This window comes from Camellia sinensis, unplaced genomic scaffold (genome assembly GCF_055761805.1).
Source record: "Camellia sinensis isolate YWXY unplaced genomic scaffold, ASM5576180v1 Unanchor3, whole genome shotgun sequence".
NCBI lineage: Eukaryota > Viridiplantae > Streptophyta > Magnoliopsida > Ericales > Theaceae > Camellia > Camellia sinensis.
The window spans coordinates 9,632,500-9,656,041 of NW_028129178.1; the positions used below are offsets into that span (position 1 = coordinate 9,632,500).

General features: G+C 36.7%; 1 protein-coding gene across 3 annotated transcripts in view; it reads right to left on the reverse strand.

Moving 5' to 3' along the window:
- LOC145789321 (calcium-transporting ATPase 3, endoplasmic reticulum-type-like) overlaps positions 1-23,542 on the reverse strand; it is a 94,247-nt gene that overhangs the window by 64,310 nt on the left and 6,395 nt on the right. For all 3 annotated transcript variants that reach the window (XM_082912464.1, XM_082912466.1, XM_082912465.1), the window contains exons 5-13: positions 18,092-18,228; positions 16,160-16,234; positions 10,250-10,295; positions 9,424-9,483; positions 9,228-9,308; positions 8,345-8,430; positions 7,712-7,813; positions 7,577-7,630; positions 5,369-5,470 (exon numbers count right to left, since the gene is read on the reverse strand). In XM_082912464.1, the coding sequence (XP_082768590.1) occupies positions 5,369-5,470; positions 7,577-7,630; positions 7,712-7,813; positions 8,345-8,430; positions 9,228-9,308; positions 9,424-9,483; positions 10,250-10,295; positions 16,160-16,234; positions 18,092-18,228 (743 nt within the window). The remainder of the gene's footprint in view (positions 1-5,368; positions 5,471-7,576; positions 7,631-7,711; positions 7,814-8,344; positions 8,431-9,227; positions 9,309-9,423; positions 9,484-10,249; positions 10,296-16,159; positions 16,235-18,091; positions 18,229-23,542) is intronic.

The window sequence follows — 23,542 nt, forward strand, 5'->3', positions numbered from 1 at the left end:
AACTGTCACATAATGTATGTGGTTCATTGTCTTCTTCAGGGTATGAATGTTCCTAAGTCTTATTGGCATAATGCAATCCTTGCCACATTGCATCTGTGCATTTCTAGTCGTGTTTTGCAAGGTCTTGCTCCTCTTAAAGTCTTACATCCTACCAGGACTCTTTTTCCTCTCTTACCTCAGGTTTTTGGGTGTACTTGTTTTGTCCAAAACAGAAGTCCTACTTGAACTAAGTTGGATGACAAGGCCATTAGGAGTATCTTGTTAGGGTGTTCCACCATGTCAAAAGGGTATCTGTGTTATGATCCTAGCCCTTGTAGGTACTATCATTCCACCATGAGAAGGACCCTTTTTTTAGTACCCACACATCTATGCAGGATTCCTCTATCACTTCTGTCCTATTGGAGGATTTTGGTGTTCGGCCTCTTCCCATTTGTGATGAGGTTGAGGTTGACTCTAATGAGGTTCCTCCTCCTCCTCCTCCTCCTCCTCCTCCTCCTCCATTGCAAGTATATTCTCATCATTCTCATCCACTGCAAACAGCCTCTCCGATAAGTGAGTTAGGTAATTCTTCCATTATGGTTCCTACTCCTCGTGAATCGTTTTGGTTATCTTAGCAGCACTAATCATTTGATTTCTCAATATCCTTCTTATGATAGTGTTACACTTGCCTATCGTTCCTTCCTTGGCAAGCTCAAGTTAGAAACTATTTCTTGTTCTGTGTCAGAAGCTCTACAAAATCCCAATTAACGTTTTGGTTATCTTAGCAGCACTAATCATCTAATTTCTCAATATCCTTCTTATGATAGTGTTACACTTGCCTATCGTTCCTTCCTTGGCAAGCTCAAGTTAGAAACTATTTCTCGTTCTGTGTCAGAAACTCTACAAAATCCCAATTAAGTAGCTGCTACGCAAACCGAGATGACAGCTATGAAATAGAATCAAACCTAGCAACTTGTCTCTCTCTCATCTGGCGAGAAGACTGTTGGCTGCAAATGTGTATTCAGTATTAAGTATCTTGCAAATGGCACTGTGGACCACTACAGCGCAGCTTGTTGCCAGGGGGTTTACTTAGGTTCTTGGCAATGATTTTGGGGCTACTTTTGCACTAGTTGCCAAGCTTACCGTTGTTCGTCTTCTTATTTCCCTAGCTGCCTCTCATTATTGGCATTTTTCATCAGCTAGATGTCAAGAATGCATTTCTTCATGGGGACTTACTTGAGACTATTTATATGGATCCTCCACCCAATTTTTGAGCAGAGGGGAGTATGTGGGGAAAGTTCGTCGACTGCACAAGTCTTTATATGGGCTTAAACAGTATTTTCAAGCCTGGTTCAACCGTTTTAGCTCTATCATTTCATCCGTGGGGTATGTTTAGTGCCACTCAGATCATACATGCTTTATTCACCGGAATTCCACTGTTCAGTGTATTATTCTGCTTGTGTATGTTGATTATATCATCCTCACAAGTAATGATTCAGTTGGCATAGCACAAGTCAAGAGGGATATGAGTCAGGCATTTGATATTAAGGATCTGAGTCCTCTCAAATATTTTATGGATATTGATGTTGCTCGCTCTCGTCAGCGGATTTTATTATCCCAAATGAAGTACATTCTTAGTCTTCTTCAAGACACCTGTATGCTGGGATGCAAACCTAATATGCTTCTACTCCTATGGATCCTAACCTCAAGCTTACATCAAGAGTCTGGTGAGTTACTAAAGGATCCAGGCACATATCAACACCTTGTTCGCCGTCTCATTTATTTTACTAACACTAGACCTGATTTGACTTGCGGTTAGTGTTGCAAGTCAATTTATACATGCACCTAGTACAGAGCTGCTTGATGTTCATCACATTTTACGATATTCGAAGACTTCTCCTGGTTTGGGGTTATTTTCACAACTGGTATTCAATTAAGGCTCTCGTGTTTCACTAATGCAGACTATGCAAGGTCTAGAACTGATAAACATTCCACGTCTGGCTTCTGTATTTTTTATGGTGATCATCTAATATCATAGAAAAGTAATAAACAGGCAGCTGTGTATAGATCTTCTACTAAAGCTGAGTATCGGGCAATGGCACAATGTATATTCGAGGTTCTATGACTCCGCTCTATTCTTATAGAGTTGGGGTTGGAGGAGGCTGCCCCCTCCTCTTTGTTTTGTGACAACAAATCAGCCATTATGTTATCCTTTGATTCACTACTGCATGAGGGGACTAAACACATAGAGGTTGACATATATTTCATTTGAGTCATTCGAGAAAAGGATCGGATTGGTATTGTGAGTCCATCCTTCATCTCCTCTGCTAAACAGCTAGCTGAAATCACAGGATATTAGGCAATATTCCTATATTTTTTTATTCCTCTTGATTTATTTCCTATTTTGTATATATTCTCCATCAATATAAATATATAGGCTGGTCTCTATTCTAGACAAGCCATTCAACTCTATTCTTCTTATACATGCTAACAAAACTTATGTTTCTGGTCATGCAACATTTAAATAAGGGACACCTGACCAAAAATCAATCTTCTTTTTCCTCCAATTGGGGACAAGTTTTCTCCTTTTGCATATTTAAGTATAATACTTAGAATTTCTAAAGTTCAAGAAGAATATGAAAACCCTTCTTAGATGCCTTGTTTTTTAATACCATGGTTGATGGAACATCACCAGGAATTGCATTACGATCCTCATGTAGATGTACCTTCCCAAGTAACTTGACATTTCCTTACAACTAACTTTGTCGATAGCAGTCTGGATTCTAAAGAGGACGGCTAATTGTAATCTCTCATGGAATGTTTCTCCTATTGATCCAGTGCCTTCAAGTCTAAAGCATAGAACCCACCTTATTAATTGACCACAGATCCAACAATTCTACAGCTAAGGATTTACATAAAATCCCTTTTATAAAGTGATTGATGACAAGAACCATTGAACATGGTTGTCTGAATCGTACGATTCGCGATATGATTCGTACGATTCAATACAATTTTTGCTTAGGACGATACAAATCGCACCTTGGAATCGGAAAATTGAAATTCGAACTCTAAATCGTTTGAATCTGTCAGAATCACCAACGCACCCAATTCTAAACAATTCAGATTTCATTTTTTGATGTCTGAAATGAAATCGTTTGACATCTTTTAACCAAAAAAAAAAAAAAAGAAAAGAAAAGATCAATACATGTTGAAGATCAAGCTATGGCTTGTGAAGAGAGGAATCGAAAAAAGAAGAGGAAAGAACCGGCCATTGACAAAATCAAGCAGCAATTTTGCTTCTTCATACCCAAAATCTAAAGGAATGTAAAGAAATCAAGCTAGGGATTCTCGGTACTCTCCCATGCTCATCTTCTCTCCTTAGTTACCTAAAAGTTGTGTGGGCAAGTTTTTGTTGCCTACCTCGTCTCTTTGTGGGTCTCCGTAATCCTTTAATAATATTATATAGCTACATATCTATATATATTATATTCTGTAGTTATACACAAGTACACTATAATAAATAATATCTATATAGTACAATATATTTTATATAAATTATATACTATATATATACTTTATATAAATTATATATATTTAATAATTAAATTATATATTTTATACTCCCTCTGTCCCATTTTGTTGGTCCATTATTTCTTTTTCTTTTTTTTGTCCCAAAATATATGTCCACTTTGAAAAGTCAAAGACTTTAATTTTGAAAGTTTTGAAAACTACCCCATGTAAAGCAATTGTAAAGTTTCGAAAATTACCCCTTGTAAAGTAATCATATACAACGGAGACCAACAGAGGCAGCAGTGAAAAGATGCGATATAGTGACGGTAGATAAGAGTGTTAGGGGAAGGGGTAGACCTAGATTGATGTGGACTAGTGTAGTAAATAGAGATACAAATCTCCTTAATTTGGCTAATGAAATGGCCTTGGATTGAGTCGAGTGAAGAAAAATTATTCATGCAGCCGACCCCATTTGATGGGACTTAAAACTTAATTTCATTTGCTTTGGTTTGGTTTGGTTTTAGACTATCAATATGGGACGGAGGGAGTAATTAAATTATAAATACAACATATTTTAGGTAAATTATATATTATATATAACATTATAGTGATTCATAAATTTATATTAGATTATTATTTTTTTCATTTTAATCACTATATTTGTGATTTTATATGTATATAAATATAAATATATATATAATGATGTGAAAGATTCATGATTCGATTCGATTAAAAATTAATTTTTTTGAGAAATTGATTAACGATTCAATTTGCAATTAGACAACCATGCCGGTGAATAATAATCTCATTCAGCCACCCTAACATATGAATCACCCTCAACCAGAAAAAGTTCTCCTTTCAGGCCTGGCAAGAAGGCATTAATCTCTTGCCTCGATTGCTGTCATTGCCCTTCACCTTCCAACGTGCTCATCCCTCCAGAAACAAAGGCTACCTAGAAACAATTAACAATAACAACACTGTACTAACATATTCAGAAGGGGGAGGGGGATGGATAAAGTTTCCACTTAAGGTGCCAAAAGGGGACAACCTATGTACACTAGGAGTATACAAGTTGGACAAAAAGCCATCAACAAAATTTAGCTCCTATGAAATCGACCAAGGAAACAGAAGTTCAAAATACTTCCCTCTAAGCCAGCCATGAAAATTATGAAAACAATGAGATCATATTTCAATGGTTTTACCTCCTCACATAGGTGCAACTTGGCCCAAAAGCTGTTAAAAGAAAGAAAGATGTCACTGTAAAAGGACTCAATGGTTCAATGAAAAGTACCAAGGTTGGACAATCACTTGGAGGCAGTATCATCATAAATATGAAGTATCAACATCCATATCTTCAGCTTCAGAATATCTTTCAGAGTTAAAGAGTTAAAGAAAGGCATCTAGCGCCCCCCCCCCCCCCCCCCCCCCCGGGCCCCAACAACCAAAGTATTTCCAAACATTGCACCTCAAGACAGTGATTGTATTCAAAAAATTAAATTAAATTAAATTGTTCCCCCCACCATCAAAGTATTTCCAATAATCGCACCTCAAGATAGTGATTGTATTCAAAAAATTAAATTAAATTAAATTGTTCAAAACAACCAAGTCATCATTTTAGGGTATGATACAACCTCAATAGAAAAATACTAAATACATATAGATATATATGGGTCCTGCTAATGACAGCCCAAGGGCTGTCAAAAAGCACCACAAAATGCCAAAATATTTACAATCCCAATACACTTTTCATATGTCCCAAAACACTTATACACTGTTTACACAGTTTTTACCCTAAGGGCTGTTTCTAGCATTGTTCAATATATATGTATATGCACATGTATGCAATAGAAAAGAAGGAAATTCATCCATAAATCATTACCTTAAAGTAGTGGATTGCCCCCTGTAAGAAACCACCATGAGCAGGATCACGAAAATGACCAATATTTACAAGCCATACCAATACACAAATACCTGCAATAACCTACAAAGAAGAACAGGATGAAGAGGGGAAAAAAATCAGGAATGCACGCAATATCAAGTATAAGATTTCCTTAAAAAGTTAGAAGAAGATAACAGCAGTTAGGGAGTTACCAAATAAATACAATTTCATGTTTTCTACCAAGTTAAATGAGTGAAATCATTATTTTAGTAGGAGAAATTGATACAATGGTAGTTTATTCAAGTGCTACTATAGAATCAACTACATGGAGAAAAAGGAGGGGGTCGGAGTCCAATGCAAAGTTCACTAATTCGAGAGAAGCAATAGGTTGATAGAAAACATAAGTTAAGGACAGTTCAGCTATGACAAGAGAGTACTGCTCCTTTTTATCATACTTGGACCTAGTTTAAGACAGTAGTTCTGACTATAAGGAGAAGGATACATGTGACTGTGTGGACTAGGGCCACTTGGGCCCTCATCCAGCTAAGTAGAACTCGCCACTTGTCTACAGGTAGCTTCGGCTCCAATACTCTTGGAACTTATATAAGGAGCAGAGTGGTCATCACTTATGGAGTGAGTGCATAGGGGAGACATAAGCAAGTCAAGGGCCAATCTATGTTGCAGCTGCGTGGGAGTGATTGTGTGGTGATAGTCACTCCCAACCATTCCCTATAAGAATATGGTATGAAGGATCATGATAAGCGGAAGCTCTAGGTGAGTCATGGTGCTCCAGAACCATGGTGCTACCAAGCGGGCTATGGCTTAGCAATAAGCTTGGCTCTACTGTATATGCTAGAGCCACGTCGGACTCTTCACACTTTAACTCATTCTCTTTGGACCTCTTGCCTGCTAGGGCTACAGCGGCACTAGAGAGCTAAGTATCCATACTTGGTGGTGTGTATGACTATGACCCCGCTTAGGCTAGGCATACGACCCTAATTAGTCATGTGAGGACATCGTGGTGCCTCGGGGGTATCCAGAGGGCTTGCCATGGGTGGGGCACCCAGAGGGCTTGCCATGTGTTGGGTGTCATATAAGTACCCACACACATCTAGAACCATGTCAACTAAGCATTTCAAATAACAAGATTCAATTATTATAACCATGATTGATGAATCAAATTGCCCTCAAGCTGCTAGACATTAGGCATATTTGATTATGGTTGCTTTTGATAAGTCTATTTGTTTATGATTACTCGTTCTCCCTTTCCAATCAAATTACTATGGGCTTGGCACAACGGTAAAGCTTTTTCATTGCAACTTGAGCATCACAGGTTCAAGAATCAAGCCATGGAAACGGCCTCTTTGTACATGGAAACAAACTTCACTTATTTGTACTTTAATATGAAAATGCAATAAAAAAGTATTTTATAACTCACAGCCTCCACCCTAAACCAGATAATTTCCTAGGTTTTCCCTGAAATCCACCCTCCACTCCTTGAGCAGGTTCTTCAGACCTTGCTGTTTATCAAGGTCATTCAACCCTCTAATGTTTCATGATACCATTTTTAGACTCATGGTAATAGCAACTGTGCCTCCAGCATCCCCTTCTTGTTCGTGTTTCCCCTTTCACATCCCCATCCACCTTTATCGAAGAAACCAGCTTCCATAATTCTGTACTTCCGACTGCCTCCACACATCATATCAATTCTAACCACTTCAAAATGTTTGGGAAAATGGTTTCTTTAAAAAAAATAATAAAATAAGAATTAAGAAGAAGAAGAAGAAAAAAAAACTTCCTGAAATTATAAAATTCAAAAAAAATTAATTTTTTTAGAATCTTCAAGATACATCTCCACTCCAGAAATTGCAAGTCATAGAAAACCTTTGAAGAGCATGAAAATAAAAAATTTATATTAGCAGCAGTAAATTCATAGATGATAATAGTCTATATATTTAAGATTTAGCAGATTTGTAAGCATGCTAGTGGGTAGTTGAGAAAGTTCCAAATTGTTGAACCAACAGGTTGAGCAACCTGTCCTTGAGACACCATGATTTGTAAGCATGAAAAAGAAGCATGCACGACACACCATGATTGTTACTCCTTGCCATCATCATCTACCTCCCACAATTACATAACCCGTAGCGCCTAACTCATATCACTGCTAGAAATGAAGAATGAAGAAGAAAGACAGGCACTTGCAATCACCTTGGCCAGAAAGGTACCAAACTCATCCAGCTTCTTTTTCAATGGTGTTGCTTCCTGCATCAAACATAGATTGCATTAAAAAAGGGTCAATCAGAATTGATCTGCAAAGTTCAAAGATGTATATGTAATGCTTACATCTTCTGTTCTCAACATAGAATCACGGATGTTGCCCATCGCGGTGTTAGAGCCAACTCCAACAACAACAGCTCTTGCCCTACCAGCAACCACTACTGTTCCCTGACAAATAGATTATATTAAAATTTTGGTAACTTTCAAGAACTTAAAAAATAAATAAATAAACAAACCATACAAGCACTCATGAATCATGAGTAATACATTTAACAAATAAATCTGAAGAAAGAAGTAAACAACACTAGTGGAAGAACGACATTTCTTTCAAGTACTTTTATCAAATTACACTAGGAAACAAGAGAATTACAGGCAGTATCCATTTCAGGATTAAAAACTGTCCACCTAATGCAATCACAGCTAAACTTTTATCTTCACAATTGCTTCATGTCACGTCAAACTTCATACCGGCAACATGTCCTAACCATCTTGTACAACCTTCTTAATATTTTACACACACCCACACCAGAACTTCAACACTGTACCATAGCCAGATATACCATTGCCCTAGCAGCTGGTGTTGTATCTTGTACATTGTAATGTCAATGACACCCATGCAGTAGGTTCTGTACACTCTTCGATTGTTCCACAAGTCACTGTAACATAATCAGATCTTTAATGTGGCTTTTAAGAATTTACCGAGAAGAGAATGTTTGTCTTGTCCTGGTACACAGCATTCGTTGTGAGGGTGGAACCAAGCTCCTTCCCCACGGAACAGCTCTCACCTATTGTCAGAAAACAAAAGTTATTTAATTCAATCATGAATGTGCTAGAATATTGTGAGCATGAGAAAGAGAAATAGAAAACACCATAAGGTATAAGTTTATATTTTATAAACATAAGGTGCAAAATTATATGCTATAATAGGAAATTTGACAACAGTGACATTAAAACTAGGCAAAATGACTATTCAGTGGGAGGTGGGAGAAAATTTTACCAACAGATGAGAATTTTTTGGGGTGCAACTCTTTTACACAAAAGAGTTGCACCCCCATGGTTTTGAAAATATATTTGGTCAAATAAGCTGAACAGTAATTTCCCCTTAAACTATGTATGCTTGCTAATAAACATAATACACAACAATGCAGCACCTAGCAAATGAAGCACTCCAGTAGAGCATCTCTTTTATCATACAATCAAGAGAGCCAATGAATTGAAAACAAGGAACTGTGCTGTCTATGAACGAGACGTCAGAGTTAGTTAATTACCTTTTGATTTATTTCTGTTTAGCTCAGAATGGTAAACAATGACTGTCTATGGGTTTTCTATTCTGATGCCTCTTCTATGGAGGGATATTAATTACCGAAGGGTAGAGTCTTTGCTTTAAGGCAGAACGTTCTGAATAAGAAACTTTCACATCATGTAATTGAAGGTTCCCAAGGTTGTTCGATGGTGAAGAAAGTTATGTTTTTGCTCTTAAATTCCACTTTTAATTTTCTTCCTTTATGTAATCTAACATTAAGTAATCATAGACCAATGACATTAATCATGTAATTAAATTGACATAAAAGGACAAAAATACCTGTGAGAATTGCTTGATCAACACGTAATTGATAACTTAACATCTCAATCATTCTCATATCTGCTGGAATTTTGCATCCCACTATTCATTTCACACAAATTAAATAGAAAAGTTAACTCACTGCTGGAATCATTGCACAGAGAAAATAACTTTTGAGCATTTGCAGATTTGTAAAAGTTGGAAGAGATACACTTACCACTAACTTCTACAATATCCCCAGGGACAAGGTCAGTTGCAGGTAATATTGAGAAGCAACCTGAAAGATTTGTTTTCCATACAAAGAGAATGATCAAGAATGATAATTTTTTAGAAAATCTATTACTGCATATGACATTTTAAAATGAAAACTAAAGTGAACCTGCATAAACCAAATATTAAATGTAGTATTACAAAATAACAGAAAGAACATAACAGAGAGATTAGCATTGTTCAATGCATAAATATCAACCCACTAAATGCCAAAATGAAATACTATCACATGCATCCAAATAACAAAACCTACACAAAAGCATGCTCTGTTGTTCTGTTAGTAGAATTATACATCTACTACAGGTCAAGATCTTAGCATTAGCAGTCAATGCATAATGTTGGAAACCCATCCAAACGCTACCTATTTCTCCAGAATAGGATTAGAGAGATTAAGAACTCTAATTAAGTTTTTTTTATTACTATGAAAGGATCAAAAATCCACAATAACCTGGTATAAGTATAAATTAAGAGGTTAAAAAGGATCAATAGTCTGGCCAAAGAAGTTGTAGCACAGTGGTAAAGTGGCGTCAAAGGAGGGTGAGGTGAGAGGTTCAAATCATATTCATATAAAGAAAATATTAGTAAAAACAATATGCTACAAGAGTGAACATTCCAGTGTACAGATTCTTATTGATTTCATACCTTAATAACTGGCTAGAAAAACATCAAAAGAAACTATTTTATAACAATGGAACACAAAATATTAAAACATCATCATGGCATGATTATCAGTCAACATTCGTCTAGTACTTCATTTTAAATTTTTCCTTTACCATTTCGCAGGACAGTTGCAATATCAGCTTGGTAGGCACGTAGCTCCTACAATAAAAAGGGAACGGAAAAGAACAAAACAAATGAGTTACAACAACTAGAAAGACAAACACTTGCATTTTGAAAAAGAAAAAAGATAACACAGAAAAAAATAATAATAACAGCTCTTCACCCAAAAAAAAAAAAAAATAGAGAGAGAGAGAGAGAGAGAGAGAGAGAAAGAAAATGCAATCGCAATCGCATAAGACAGAGAAACAGAGAGTTAAGAAAATAGCATACTCAGCGAATGTTTAATGATAGTCATATGGGTAAAACACTGGTTTCATGAAAGGTTTCATTGATTTATGTTGTGGCAAGAAAAGATCAGTTTAAAGTACCATAACAAAATGAATTGACAGCATCAATTCATTTTGATATATATATTTTGATAATCAAATATATTTTTGCACTCTTCTTGTTTTTCTCTACAGATTTAGGTCTTTTCATATCAAATTTTTAGAGGACATCCTATCTTTCTTCCTGAAGTAGCATTTGTTCTTTATTTTTCCAATATATTTAAAATGAAATTATATATATAAGGGTTTGTCCACAACTTTGCTCTAAAGGGGTGACCTGTACATACAAAGCATACATAAAACAAAAACAAAAACCAAAACCAAAATTTATCCTTACTATGGTGGTGTTTGGGAAGTTTGGGTGTTGGGTTTTTCTTTATTTTTTTCAAGACAAATTTTCTGCAAAATAAAAAAAAAACAAATCCAAACAAAATATCACATTCAACCCCGTAATCATTTCACTTTTTTCCTCACAAATATCACATCAAACCACAAAAAAACCCAACTATCTTCCCAAACACCAAAAAAATTTTCTCCAATAATATCCTACAACTAAAAAAACTTACATAAAAACCCACTTCCCAAACACCCACCATGTAACTACAGGACTATACAACTCCCCCAAAAAGTCAACAAATTGAGTACAAAGAAAGGAAACTTCTCCCCAACCTAAAAAAACATTAGGAATACAAGAACAATGCCTTCAAAATGCAAAATATAGCTCCCACAATTATCAGAAGACCTTCTATTCCTCTCATTCCATAAGCAATACATACGGGAAAGAGTAGTAGTCTCCCATGCCCAGGGTTTTAAATATCGGCCATTACGTACGGGATTTTGGCCTTAAATGTCATTACTCACTGACATATTGGCCAATATTGTCCTATATCAACCCATATATGACCGTATCACCGATACCAATTAATATTTCTATATCGTTATTTAAAACCATGACCATGCCCTACGACTCTCAGTTAACCTCTACTCCAATAGGTAATCAAATCCGAACTGAATAAGGCATCACCCACTCCACACAAAGACAGAGATTGCCATACTACACACCTCCCTAGATGCTAAACAATGAAGCATAAGATGGATGACACACTCCCCATCTCTAGTGAACAGGTATACCAAATCCACCAAAGTTTACCCCTCCACCTTAGATTGTCAGCTGTCAAAACATATTATCGTATAGCCATCCAAGCAAAGAAGGCCACTTTGAAGGGTGCTCTCGAATACCAAATCCTCTTCCAAGGAAATTCCACATCTCTCCATACAATAGCCAATAAAAAGAAGGCACCAAAAAGATGCCATTCCTAAAACCTTTCCAAATCAACACATCCTCCAAACTCCTACAAAATCCGGGAAATTAAGGGCCTCAATAGACACCATCTCCCGATCATGAGGTGGTCTCTAGAACACGAGCAACCATACAACCCCAAAACAATATGAACCCCAATACTCCATAACTTAAATTTGAATATCATACTTTACAGATATTATGGTTCTAAATCGCAGTATCAGGAGTTGTAGCAGTAATGGCTGCGGTATCAAGAGTATCAAGTGATGCGTATCGAGAATCATGACGCGGTTGCAAATTTTTTAAAATCATTAGCAACGCCTCTAAAATTCAATGATATGCATTTTTTACTCTCTCAAGCTCAATTTGTCACATTTTAATCAATATTTCAACATAGGAAGCATTTTTTACTATCAAGTGATCTATAAGAATTTTAATTTATATTTCATGATCTTCGACACTTATATTACAATTATAAGAGAGATTTTACCAAAACACTATCAAATAAAAATCGCTCTTTTTTTTAAGTTTCATATTCACACCAAATAGATCCACTCACTCATTGCTCCATTAAACATGAATCCTGCATTGAAAACGGATGGAGGAACTATGCACATGTGAAGTCATAAAGTCAGATCTTCCCATTTCTTTATTTAAACTACTATCCCACATTGAACAAGCATGAAAACTTAACCATGTGTTGTGCTATAAAACACCAGTTCTCCTCAAATGTGCAGCATTGCGATGAGGTACCTTGTCCTTGAAATGCTATGTTTACCCTAAAAGAGGGCAGCTCGTTGATAGGAGAAAAAAGAATTGAAGTACTGATTCTTTTTAATATATGCAGTTGTATCGGACCAGTTTGTTTCATAACTGGAACTTTATCCAGTTTGGTCCGATACGTCATCTGAAATGGCCAGTTCACATGGAAACTTTTATCTCATTAATATATCAATGTGCATCCAAATTGGAGAGCTAAATTTTCAATATGACAATCTGGTTCGGTACGCATGGACCAGTTTTTAAAACCATGATCATAATGAAGGCTGGAATCTGATTTCTGTTTCCCTTCAACAGGACGCTCTCCAACCAGTAATGATCCCAATACGCCATAGCTTCATCCACGGCAACAAAGCCACAACAGAAATCCCCTATGCCTTCAGCACCTCCAGATTGCGGAGATGCAAGGGAATCCCCAACTACCGAAGCCACACCTCTCTTGGCTTCAGCCTAGGCATGTAACAACAGCCACAGAACGAGCACCAATCTAGGTAGACCGGTTGACCATTGCAGCTCCAATTCTTCAACAAAATCCTACCAGGTTCTTCCTTGAAGGCAGGATGAAAAGGAAGCAAGCAACAGCTCCAATACCACCACGCCCAATGCAACCCCCAAGCATCTATTCACACACTACTGTACTCTTTTCTTCTCTGGCAGTGGCCTCCCACATGAGCCAAACCTCCTCACTAAGCATATCCACGCAGGTACTCCACCAACTAAAAGCAAGACGCCAAAAATGCCTCAACTCGTCAAACACTAGAGAACCTCTGTGATACATGTCAACAATATTTTCCGGCCAACTCTGTACTGTTACCATCTCCAACTTGCAATGAAGGCCTTCCAATCAACTTGGAGTAACTTATTCGCTATGAAGCACAGACACTTCAAAAAAAGTGTCGAAGGGGTGTCGGACACGGCGGGGACATGTATGGGACATGCTACATGGTGTTTCCCTTTATTTATTTAATTTTTTGTTAGGGGACATGTCGGGAACACTTCAACAACTCCCCAAGGACAAGCCAACTAGTTTTTTTCCCCTTTTTTTTTAGTGCTTTTGATGGATGTTGGATGTTTATCTTTTACTTAAATTTAAATACTTAATAGATGATCCATACAACAGATGTAAACGAAAAGTGTTAATTTAAAAATGATTCTTTTAAAATGTCGAATTAATGTTAGTTTTGTTCATTTTGATTATTTGTGGATATAATATTAATCTATAGAGCAATTAATCACCATGTACTGTGTCTATGTATGTGTTCGTGCTTCTTAGCTTCTTTGTCAATGAAATGTGTAGTAAACCCAGGCCTCACAAAAATTCCAATGCAAAAAAGCCACCAGCATACACTTTTGTGTCTATTGTCATTGTCATTACTTTCGTACCTGCAATTAAAAAAATTACTATCTAATAAAGATACATTAAACCATATGGTCTAAAATTGTTTGAGTCCATGCCACCTTTGGCGGTACAAAGAGATGGAAGACCCAATAAATGAAAATTTTATTGGGTAAGCAACAATATGTTACTCAAGAAAATATTTCAACTCTCTCTCTCTCTCTAAACCCTCCGTCCCTCCCCCCGAACCTCACCTCTAGCCAGCCAGCCGCCAAAGGGCAATGCAGCCAGTTGGTCTACTTTCTCTGTGTTGTGCTTGTGTATTTTTCTTTTTCAATAATCTTCAAGCCCCACGGTATTTCCCACTCCCTTCTCATCAAATTTAGCCTTTAGATTATTTTAGGGTGTTGTTTGTTCTTTAGTTTTGGTGATGGGTGTCTCGGGTAGTTTCAGATCCATCATTTCCAATGGTCTCAAATCTATCATTTTCGATAGTCGGCGGCTCCAGACCTAACATTTTCGGGTAGTTTCACATGGGTTTATAGGTGTTGTTTAGGTGTATGGGTGTTGTATAGGAATGTTTTCAGCAGTTTCAGATCGGATTTTCCAGTGTTATGGAGATGTTTTTGATTTTGGGTGTTCCATGGGTGGTTTCAAAGATACCGTTTCTAATGGTTTCAAATTCACTTCAGTCTCCTTTGGACAGAGTTAGGTCTTCATTGGGGCATTTCGGTTTTGGTGTTCCATAGGTGGTTTCAAAGATATCATTTCCAACGATTTCAAATCCATTTGGGTCGCCATTTGGCAAAGTTGGGTGCTCGGAGTTGGGTGAGTCGGTTATGGGTGTTCAATCAGCATTCAATATTGCAGCAATAATGGAAGAAAGGAGAGGTGGCTTTAGATTATGGGAGTTCTTTGGGGGTATTATCTACCGTTTTCAACGGGTTGGAGTAGTGCGTATGGTATGAGTAGCATAATAGATTGGTGCAAGGAAGGAAACAGTAAATGGTGGCTCTTCTTTGTCTTGTTGGAGGAAGTTTGGGGCCTGCAAGGAAGGAGGAAGGAGCATGTTGATGGTGCAAGGAAGGAGACAATAAATGGTGGGTGCTCAATGAGGAAGGTGCAGTTTGGTAGGGAAACGCTTGCAACACAACTAAGGGAAACTCTGCAAAGTGAGACGTGTGTGGCAACAGTGTGTTGGGTGAAGCAATTGTTGTGGGAGGTTGTAATGTTGTTGTGGGACAGAGCATATTTGGGGGGTTTCAAGTATTTTGATGTTGTTAGTTAGGATCTACTTAGCTATTTTTTTCTTTCTTTCTTTACACTTCGGTTTGTTTTGTTATTTTAATCTCAAAAAAAAACGTGAGGCCAAGGGGTTGGCAGTGTAGATGCCGTTGTGTGGATGCAAGTAGCAGTAATAGGGGATTTTGCACTCTCTAAATATCACTCTGTGCATTTCATTTCCTTCTACCTTTAATTTCATATTTTTAATGAAATTTTTACTTTGCTGATCAAAATATGTTACTAAAGACAAATATCACGAGTTGAACCTCATATATCTCCCATTTCTAGATGCTCATAAATTAATCATATGTTAGAACTTAAAAGTTACAACAGAAGGTTAACCCTTGTCTAGTGCCTGGCAAAGCTAGGGGGGTTTCAATTCTTACTCCTCATCCCCATCTTCACCCAACACCATCTCTAATTCTTCTACTGTCAGTGTAAAATATGCACATCCAACAGAAAAAAGGGGAGGAAAAAAAATAACAAGGCCAATAGGCCCACTACCCATAAATCAACAAAAATATCTCTCAGCTTCATATCTCTATGTCCATCCTTGATGATAAATATACAAATATGAATATATAATATAAATGCAAAAGCATACTCACATAAAAAGCAACTTACACTGCAAACAAGATTACATGTCACAAATAAGCCACAAAAAGTGACTTCGATAGTTAGATTGCTGCTAAAAAACCAAAAACAAAAAATAAAAGAAGGGGCGGGGGGGAGAACAAAAGAAGAAGAAAGAAAGAAAGAAAGAAAGAAACAAGAAGCATGTGATGAAGAAAAAGAAACAATCAAATGAAGAGGGTAGCCTTAAACAAATCTGTACGCTGTTTGTCTGGTATCTTAATACTAGAACTCAGCAACTTACTTCAAGAGCCTTTTCAGCATTTGTTTCTGTAATTACTCCTACTGCTGCATTAGCAGCCAATATCATTAGGATAACCTGTAAACCAACATAGTTTAATGTCAGAATAGGGTATTGCCTGGATGAAGAAAAACCAAATCTGCATACTTATCCAAAAGAAACAAAGAACCCAAACAACTAGTATATCACTCACTACTTTTGATATGCTATACGTTGTCACATCACTCTCTCTACTTTTTGCACATCTTTTCGGGAAAAAACTAAAAAGCCAATTAAATTAGCCAATTTCCATTTGTGTGAAGAAATCTATTTTATGTAGAATGAGTAATTGGGTAGACATAGTGAAATCTATTTTATGCTAGAGAACATGCTATATTGTACACAACCCTCATTGTGTGAAGAAATCATCCCAAACGAAACAAATTCTTTAACTTACAAAAGATGTTAGCCATTCTTGAAGACGTTTACCACCATAATACATTATTTTAACCTCAAGATTACTATATGGCATACATTTGATGGGAATAAATTGCTTGCTAATCATAAATAATTCTCAATTTATGATTTACAAGTTAGCAAATTACAAAAAGATTTCTGGTACCCACTGAAAATCATGCTATGCCCACAATGACTACATGTCATGCAGTCGATGCTAGATAGGTATAGGTATAGTTTGTTTGCTATTCAACAAATTTTCCTTCGATAGTAATTTGCCTTAACCTTTAACGAGAAAGTCTGGAGATAATTAGGCCTCGTTTGTCAACTATACATTTTAGCCAAAAAGCCAAAAAGTCATTACAAGTTGTCACATCACTCTCTATTTTTCTGCACATCTTTTCATAAAAAGCTAAAAAGTTACTAAAATAGCATGTTCCCAAATGAGGTCTTAGTTCACCCCCAACATTTTTACCAGCAACCACTGCATATATAAGCAAAGATGCTGGAAAACAAGCATAAGAAAAAACCCTTTAGAGGTGTTGTCCATCATTCCAACAGTCCTTACTTCTCAGCCAAGCATTTGTTATGCCATCAGCATCCACATGTTAAAGCCTAGCCTCATTGTCCATGACACAAACAAAAGGGTAACCCCCCAGGGTTAGAAAGAGAACCAGAGCACATAGCTCAATCAATTGTTATATTCTTCAATCAAAACTTAGGATAAGCTATGAAGCACGGGTACTCCAAAAATAGTGTCGTACGAGTGCCAGGTATTTACCGGGTGTGGGTATGCATATCGGTACAGCAGTACACATACCGGGTACACTGAATACATGCCGGGTACGGCAAATACATTTGGGTATGGCATGGGTACGGCACCGGTTAGACAATCAAAAAGAAAAATAAAGAATTATATAACTTTTTGGACAACTTATTCTCTTTTTAGTTTTGATATTGCAGCTTTGATTTGTATGTTGAATGTTTAGCTATAAATTTTATATCCAAAAAAAAAAAATTTAAAAAAGTTGATGTACCCCAACCATACTCGTCCCCTGCTTTTTTAAGAATTTGCCATATCAGAGTACCCATACCCGTACCGTATCCGCACCCGTGCTTCATAGAGTACAAGACATCATCTATCAATAGACTAACAGGACACTTAACCAAACTAATAGGACTCTTAACAGAAAACTAATGACAGTTAAGCATACGACTTCATTTTGATTTTTAAAGGTGTTTATTCTACAATATCAGCCCATACCTCGAGTATATCCTATAACCTATATCCAATTTAGTAAAATGGGTATTAGCAATAACAGACCCATCATTCTTGCGAAGTTAAAACCTCAACAAATTCACCTCGGTATACAAAACACAATACGTATGCAAACATGGGCTATCAAAGAAATAGAGAAAACACAGACAGCATATACCCCCCCACTTTCTAATTGAAAACAATCTATCCATTAAACTAAACAGAAAGATATCATATCTTACCGAAGGCTCCAGAAATGCTGTTAAGCCCGTATCCCCATTAATTAAAGCCAAAATGAAAGAGATAACGGCAGCAGCAATCAATATCTTAACCAGTAAATCATCAAATTGCTTCAAAACCAGTTTCCAAAAGGGAGTGCCTGCATTAAGCAAATTGTAGATGCATACAAAAGGAAAAGATTAGCTATGTAAAAATACCCATTATTAAATCCATTTTATTTGTATTTGCAACGTCACTCCTACACTTTTTCTTTTGATTTAAACTTGTTTGTCATCGTACAGTTGACCGTTTTGACACTTTGATCATTGGGTAAATTACATTTACACCCCTTGAGGTGTAAACTTAATACAAATTATCCCTCCACATTTGAGAAATTACAACCCCGTCCCCAAGTTTTTCAATCACATTACAAGGAGCCCCTTGCCGTTAAGTGACTATTAAAAACTAAACAACAATTGCTGATGTCATGTTCCCAAAATTTCGAAAAGACTATATTACCCTCATCTTTACCAAACTCTAAACCTACTCTAACAACTTCATAGTTTTTCCCCTCTCTCTATCTCTCCTTTTGTATTCTCCCATAATCTTCTCTCTATGCTTTACTCTAATCCATCTTCACCCTCATAGAGCAACTATGACAAACACCATGGTTATCTCTAGAAACTAACATCTGCCACCACCAACTACCATCCGCAACAACCACCGAGCCACAAAGATCATCTTCACCGCCAGCGCCTATCACGAGATCCTCCGCAGAAGCCATCATCTCTAGGCCAAGCTCGTCTGTAAATTGATCATGGCTACAATCCCTCCAAGCCCAAATCTCCTAAAAATCTCTGCACCACCACGACACCACCTCTCCATCTTCGCTCTTACCACCATCACCATTCTCTCCTTCTAATTTGGGGTTTTGACTTGAGACTTTATTTTGAGTATTTGAAAGGGGTTGGAAAGTGTTCCGGTTGAAGCGCGATTTGATGATACAGGATTGACTAGATAAACTCTCAATGTTCTGTTGTTGTGTTGAAGTTTATTAAAGAATTCATTAATTGAGCTTCTCTAATTTTACATAACAACATGACACTGGTTCAACAAGCTTACGTTTAAAGACGTGTGAATTTTAGAAGTAAAGTCAAAAACCAAGTTCGCATGGATTGATAATAAGGCTCATATAAGATAATAATAAGGCTCATGCAAGATGAATAAATAACCAATAAATAAATATAGAAGAATGACATCATTCAGAAGTTGATATATATGATTTTCCTTGTTTTATGTGTTTAATGTTGTTTGATTTTATTTATTTATTGTTTGATTGATCATAGAGCTCAATATTTTATTTATTTATTGTTTGGGGGTTGTGGGTGTAAGTACCCACCAAGTGTTTGAAGGAATTCCTGAAGGTAATTTTATGATTTTTTTTTTTTTTTTTTTTTGGTTGAATTTATTATCTAGGGCTTGGCAGAAAGTGGGAGGAATTGTGGTGGTTGGTGGTAGGGAGTGAGATTGTTGCAAGATTTTGAAATATCACAGTGATGAGTAGTGGCCAATTGTTCTTAATCACAATGTTGATGATCTCTATCAATACATCCATGAAAGCAATCTCAACATTGGTGTTGTCAATACAGCAGGTCGTGGTGTAATACAAAGAAGATAACATAAAAGGGTGAAACAGTCATTTTATTTTTTTCTGTTAAGGATGTTAGTCAATAAAGGTTAGGTGTACACTCAATCTTTCCCCTCCCAAACACACATTAATGTGTACTAATTGAGCGTTGTTTTTTTATGTTAGTCAACAAATTCTGACAAGGGGGTCAATGTAATTTCTCTAACCTCAAGGGGAAATCTGTATTATTAATAATGAACCTCAAGGGGTGTGGACATAATTTACCCTAGATCATTTTTTAACCTTGGGGAGTTTAGTTTTTCCCTGGAATGGCAATAAGGTAACTAGTTGGGCAAGGTTTCTAGAAAGTTTGCCTAAGTGGTGGGTAGGCTCTGCCAAAGCACATAGCAGTGTAGCATGCAGTTTTCTGCAGTTTCCCTCCCAAGCAAGGTCAACTAGGGCGAGGCTTGGATTTCTAGTTTGCTCAGCCCAAGCGATGGCCAATTCTACACGAGCGGAGATACTGTCAAAGGTTGTGATTTTTATCTCAAAAGGGTGATTTTTTACCCCACTTTTATATACCTCATATGAAATCTGAGACATCACTTTTCCTTATGATTTTCTTCCTCTCCTTTCTCCCACTAAACATTCAAGTAACTCTTCTCTTCTCTTTACAAATTTCAGTATCTAGGAGTGAGATTCGACCTTCAACCGAAAGAGAAACTTGTAGATCGTTGCAAGGACTTCGCATTCGTCTGGATGGTTTTGCATTTCATCAATTTGGGATTTTAAAAGTTCACATCTCTTTGAGTTTGGTAGGGGATTTCTACTCTTCTTCAAGTATTTTGTAGTTTACATGTGTTGTTTTCCAAAAATCTCAAAATATACCATGTGATTTCCTTTGCCCTAGTCTTGAATCTATGAAGAAATTATGTGAGTATATTTGATGCAAACCATGTAAATATGTATATAGCAATAATTATGGTTCTTTTTGGTGAAGGGTGTTTTTGTCATTTTAAGGTGTTAAGCCTTGAGTAGCCTAGTTAAAGCTGTGTGAGGTTTTTTTGGAACTTTGGGGTGTTTTTGTTAGATAAGTTATGTTTTGAGGGTGTTAATATATTTTGTCTTTTGGGGAGGTTTATTTGCAAGTTTTGAGTTGGCTTCTTGAAGAAACCTCTTGGCATGCGTGTTTAAAATATTTAAAGTTGCTATAAACATGGCTGCAAGAGGTGACAGGGGTGGAAGAGCAAATCATGGTCATAGAGGTAGATATGCAACAGTTGAAATGTTTGAAGCACTGCAGGAACAAATTCAGAACCTTACACAATTGGTTATGCAAGCAAATAATGACCAAAACCGCCGGAATGCTAGCAACCAATCGTGGTATGGAGGTTGAGAATAAATTAAATCAACTATCTGGAGGAGAAAGTGATAGTTATAGCGATGGAAGGAAGCCAGATCAAGAGAGGCATGTGCAACACAATGAAAGACCTCAACGATGGGAGGATCGCATTGTAAGTGCTCCAAAATTCCAAAGAGTATAGTGTGCAGGTTAATATCTTCAAGTTTGATGGTGATATAGAACCATAAGCTTTTTCAGACTGGGTACAGTATTGGAAGTTACTTTGACTGGAATGAAGTACCTGAAGAAAGAAAAGTGAAGCTTGTAGGAGCAAAACTAGAGGACCAGCTTCTGCATGCTGGAAGCATTATCAAAATGATCGAGAAGTAAGAGGGAAAGGAAAGGTTAGAAGATGAGCCAAGATGAAAGAGAAGCCAAAAGCTCAATTCTTGCCTCGAGACTATGAGCAAGCTTTGTATCAAAGGGTGAAAAACATGAGGCAGCACGAGAAGAATGTTAAAGACTAACACTCAATTCATAGGTTGTCATTGAGAAGTAATCTTGCGAAAACTGAGAGTCAAAGGGTTGGTCGCTATGAAGCACGGATACTTCAAAAAGGGTGACGTATCCGTATCGGATACTTATCGGATACCGATACTCCTCGGATACTCGCGGATACGTATCAGATACTTCTTAAAAGCATCGGATACTTCTTAATTAATTTTTTATTAATTTTGAAGTATCGGATACTTAATTTTGAAGTATCGGATACTCGAAGTTACATATTACTTATAATATTTTGTTTAGTTCTTTGATAAGAGGAATATAGTGAGAGTTAAAGTAATAGAATTTGTCAAATTGATGTATCCTTGTTGTCTCTCTCACTTCTCTCTCGCTTTCTCACTCTCTCACGTTTCTTCTCTCTGCTCTCATTCTTTTTTTGATGTTGGCATGTAAGGATGATGTTTAATTTATATTTGCTTTTGTTTTTAGTTTTGGAGGTTTTATGAATGTTTGAGCACTTTTAGGTTAAATAGGAATCCCTCTCTTTATTTATTAATTTACTTTAAGTTTTATTTTCATGCATATTACATTATTAAAATTATAAATTATTTTTTTTTTTTTTACGAATGTATCCCCGCTGTACCCGTATCATACTTTTTCAAGTTTTGACATATCGCCATATCCACATCCCCATATCACCATATCCGTATCTATGCTTCCTAGGCTATCATTGATGACTTAAAAAAGTTTATTTGCTGAAATTTTTATTTAAGAATGGTTTTTTGGCTTTAGCTAAGGTCTTGTGATATTCACTGATGAAGGGGAACAAGTTGAAACTATTGACCTTGAAGACTCTTAGTTTTATAGGAATCTTTCTTCTTTATCAAGTTGTCTTTTGCTTTAGATTTTATTTTTACGCATACTGCATTATTAAAAATTGTTAAAATAATATTTTTTACGAACGTATCCCCGCCGTACCCGTATCCTAGTTTTTCAAATTTTGTCGTATCGCCGTATCCGTATCGTGTCGTATCCGTATCCCGTATCTGTATCCGTGCTTCCTAGGTTGGTCGATATGTGAATGGTCTTCGATTGACCATCCAAAGACCAAGTGAGCTTGCAACAACCTTATAAAGTGAGTGATGCTTGTCAGTTTGCCCTGAAAGTTGAAGCTCAACTCGCTCGTAATTCATCAAAAAAGCATGGTTATGATCGCAGCTGTGGTGCATCTAATAGTTTTGCAAACAAAACTGCTCGAGGTGGGCAAGCCATAGTTCCTACTCATCTAAATCAGCAAACAGACACTAGTAATAAGAAGACAATCCAGATGATGCTTGCACCACCACTCAACAACAAAGGACTAATGTTCTTGTTTGCTGCATATATTCACCTACTTGTTGCCTCCTATAAAAGTTTCTTGTTTTGCTACCCCTATTTGCATCAATATTAGATTTCCAAATTTGGTATTTTGTAAAATTGGTCCTTGTTTATTGAAATTGAACTTATGAATGACTTAAAAATGATATAAATGAAGATTTAGGAGATTTATTGAATATTGAACCATGTTGGGATTTGGTTGAAAATTGGTAGTTTTGTGTATTTGATAATTAAGCAATGGAATTTGATGGTTTGATGAATTCAAATCTCAAATTTGAGTAATTTAGAATAATGATTGTGCTACACTCCATTTGGGGGAAAATGTAATATGTTGGGCCCATGGGGGCAAATTGCAAATATATATATATATATATCGTGATTATACTTATGTGCCGTTGATTTTGGTATGTGTGGGATTTGTGAAATGAAAGTAAGATAGGCGCAGAGCTAAAGGGTATAAGACCTAAAACTTGTCTGAGCAGGATAATGGGTCCATCCGGTTAGTAACCGATAAAGCCAAAATTTTACTTGACCTATGCTAAGACAAGGTGGGAGGAAGGCATGCAAATCCCAAGTGTGCGTGTTGTGCCAGGTCGTTTTGATTATGAAACTTGATTTTGGAAT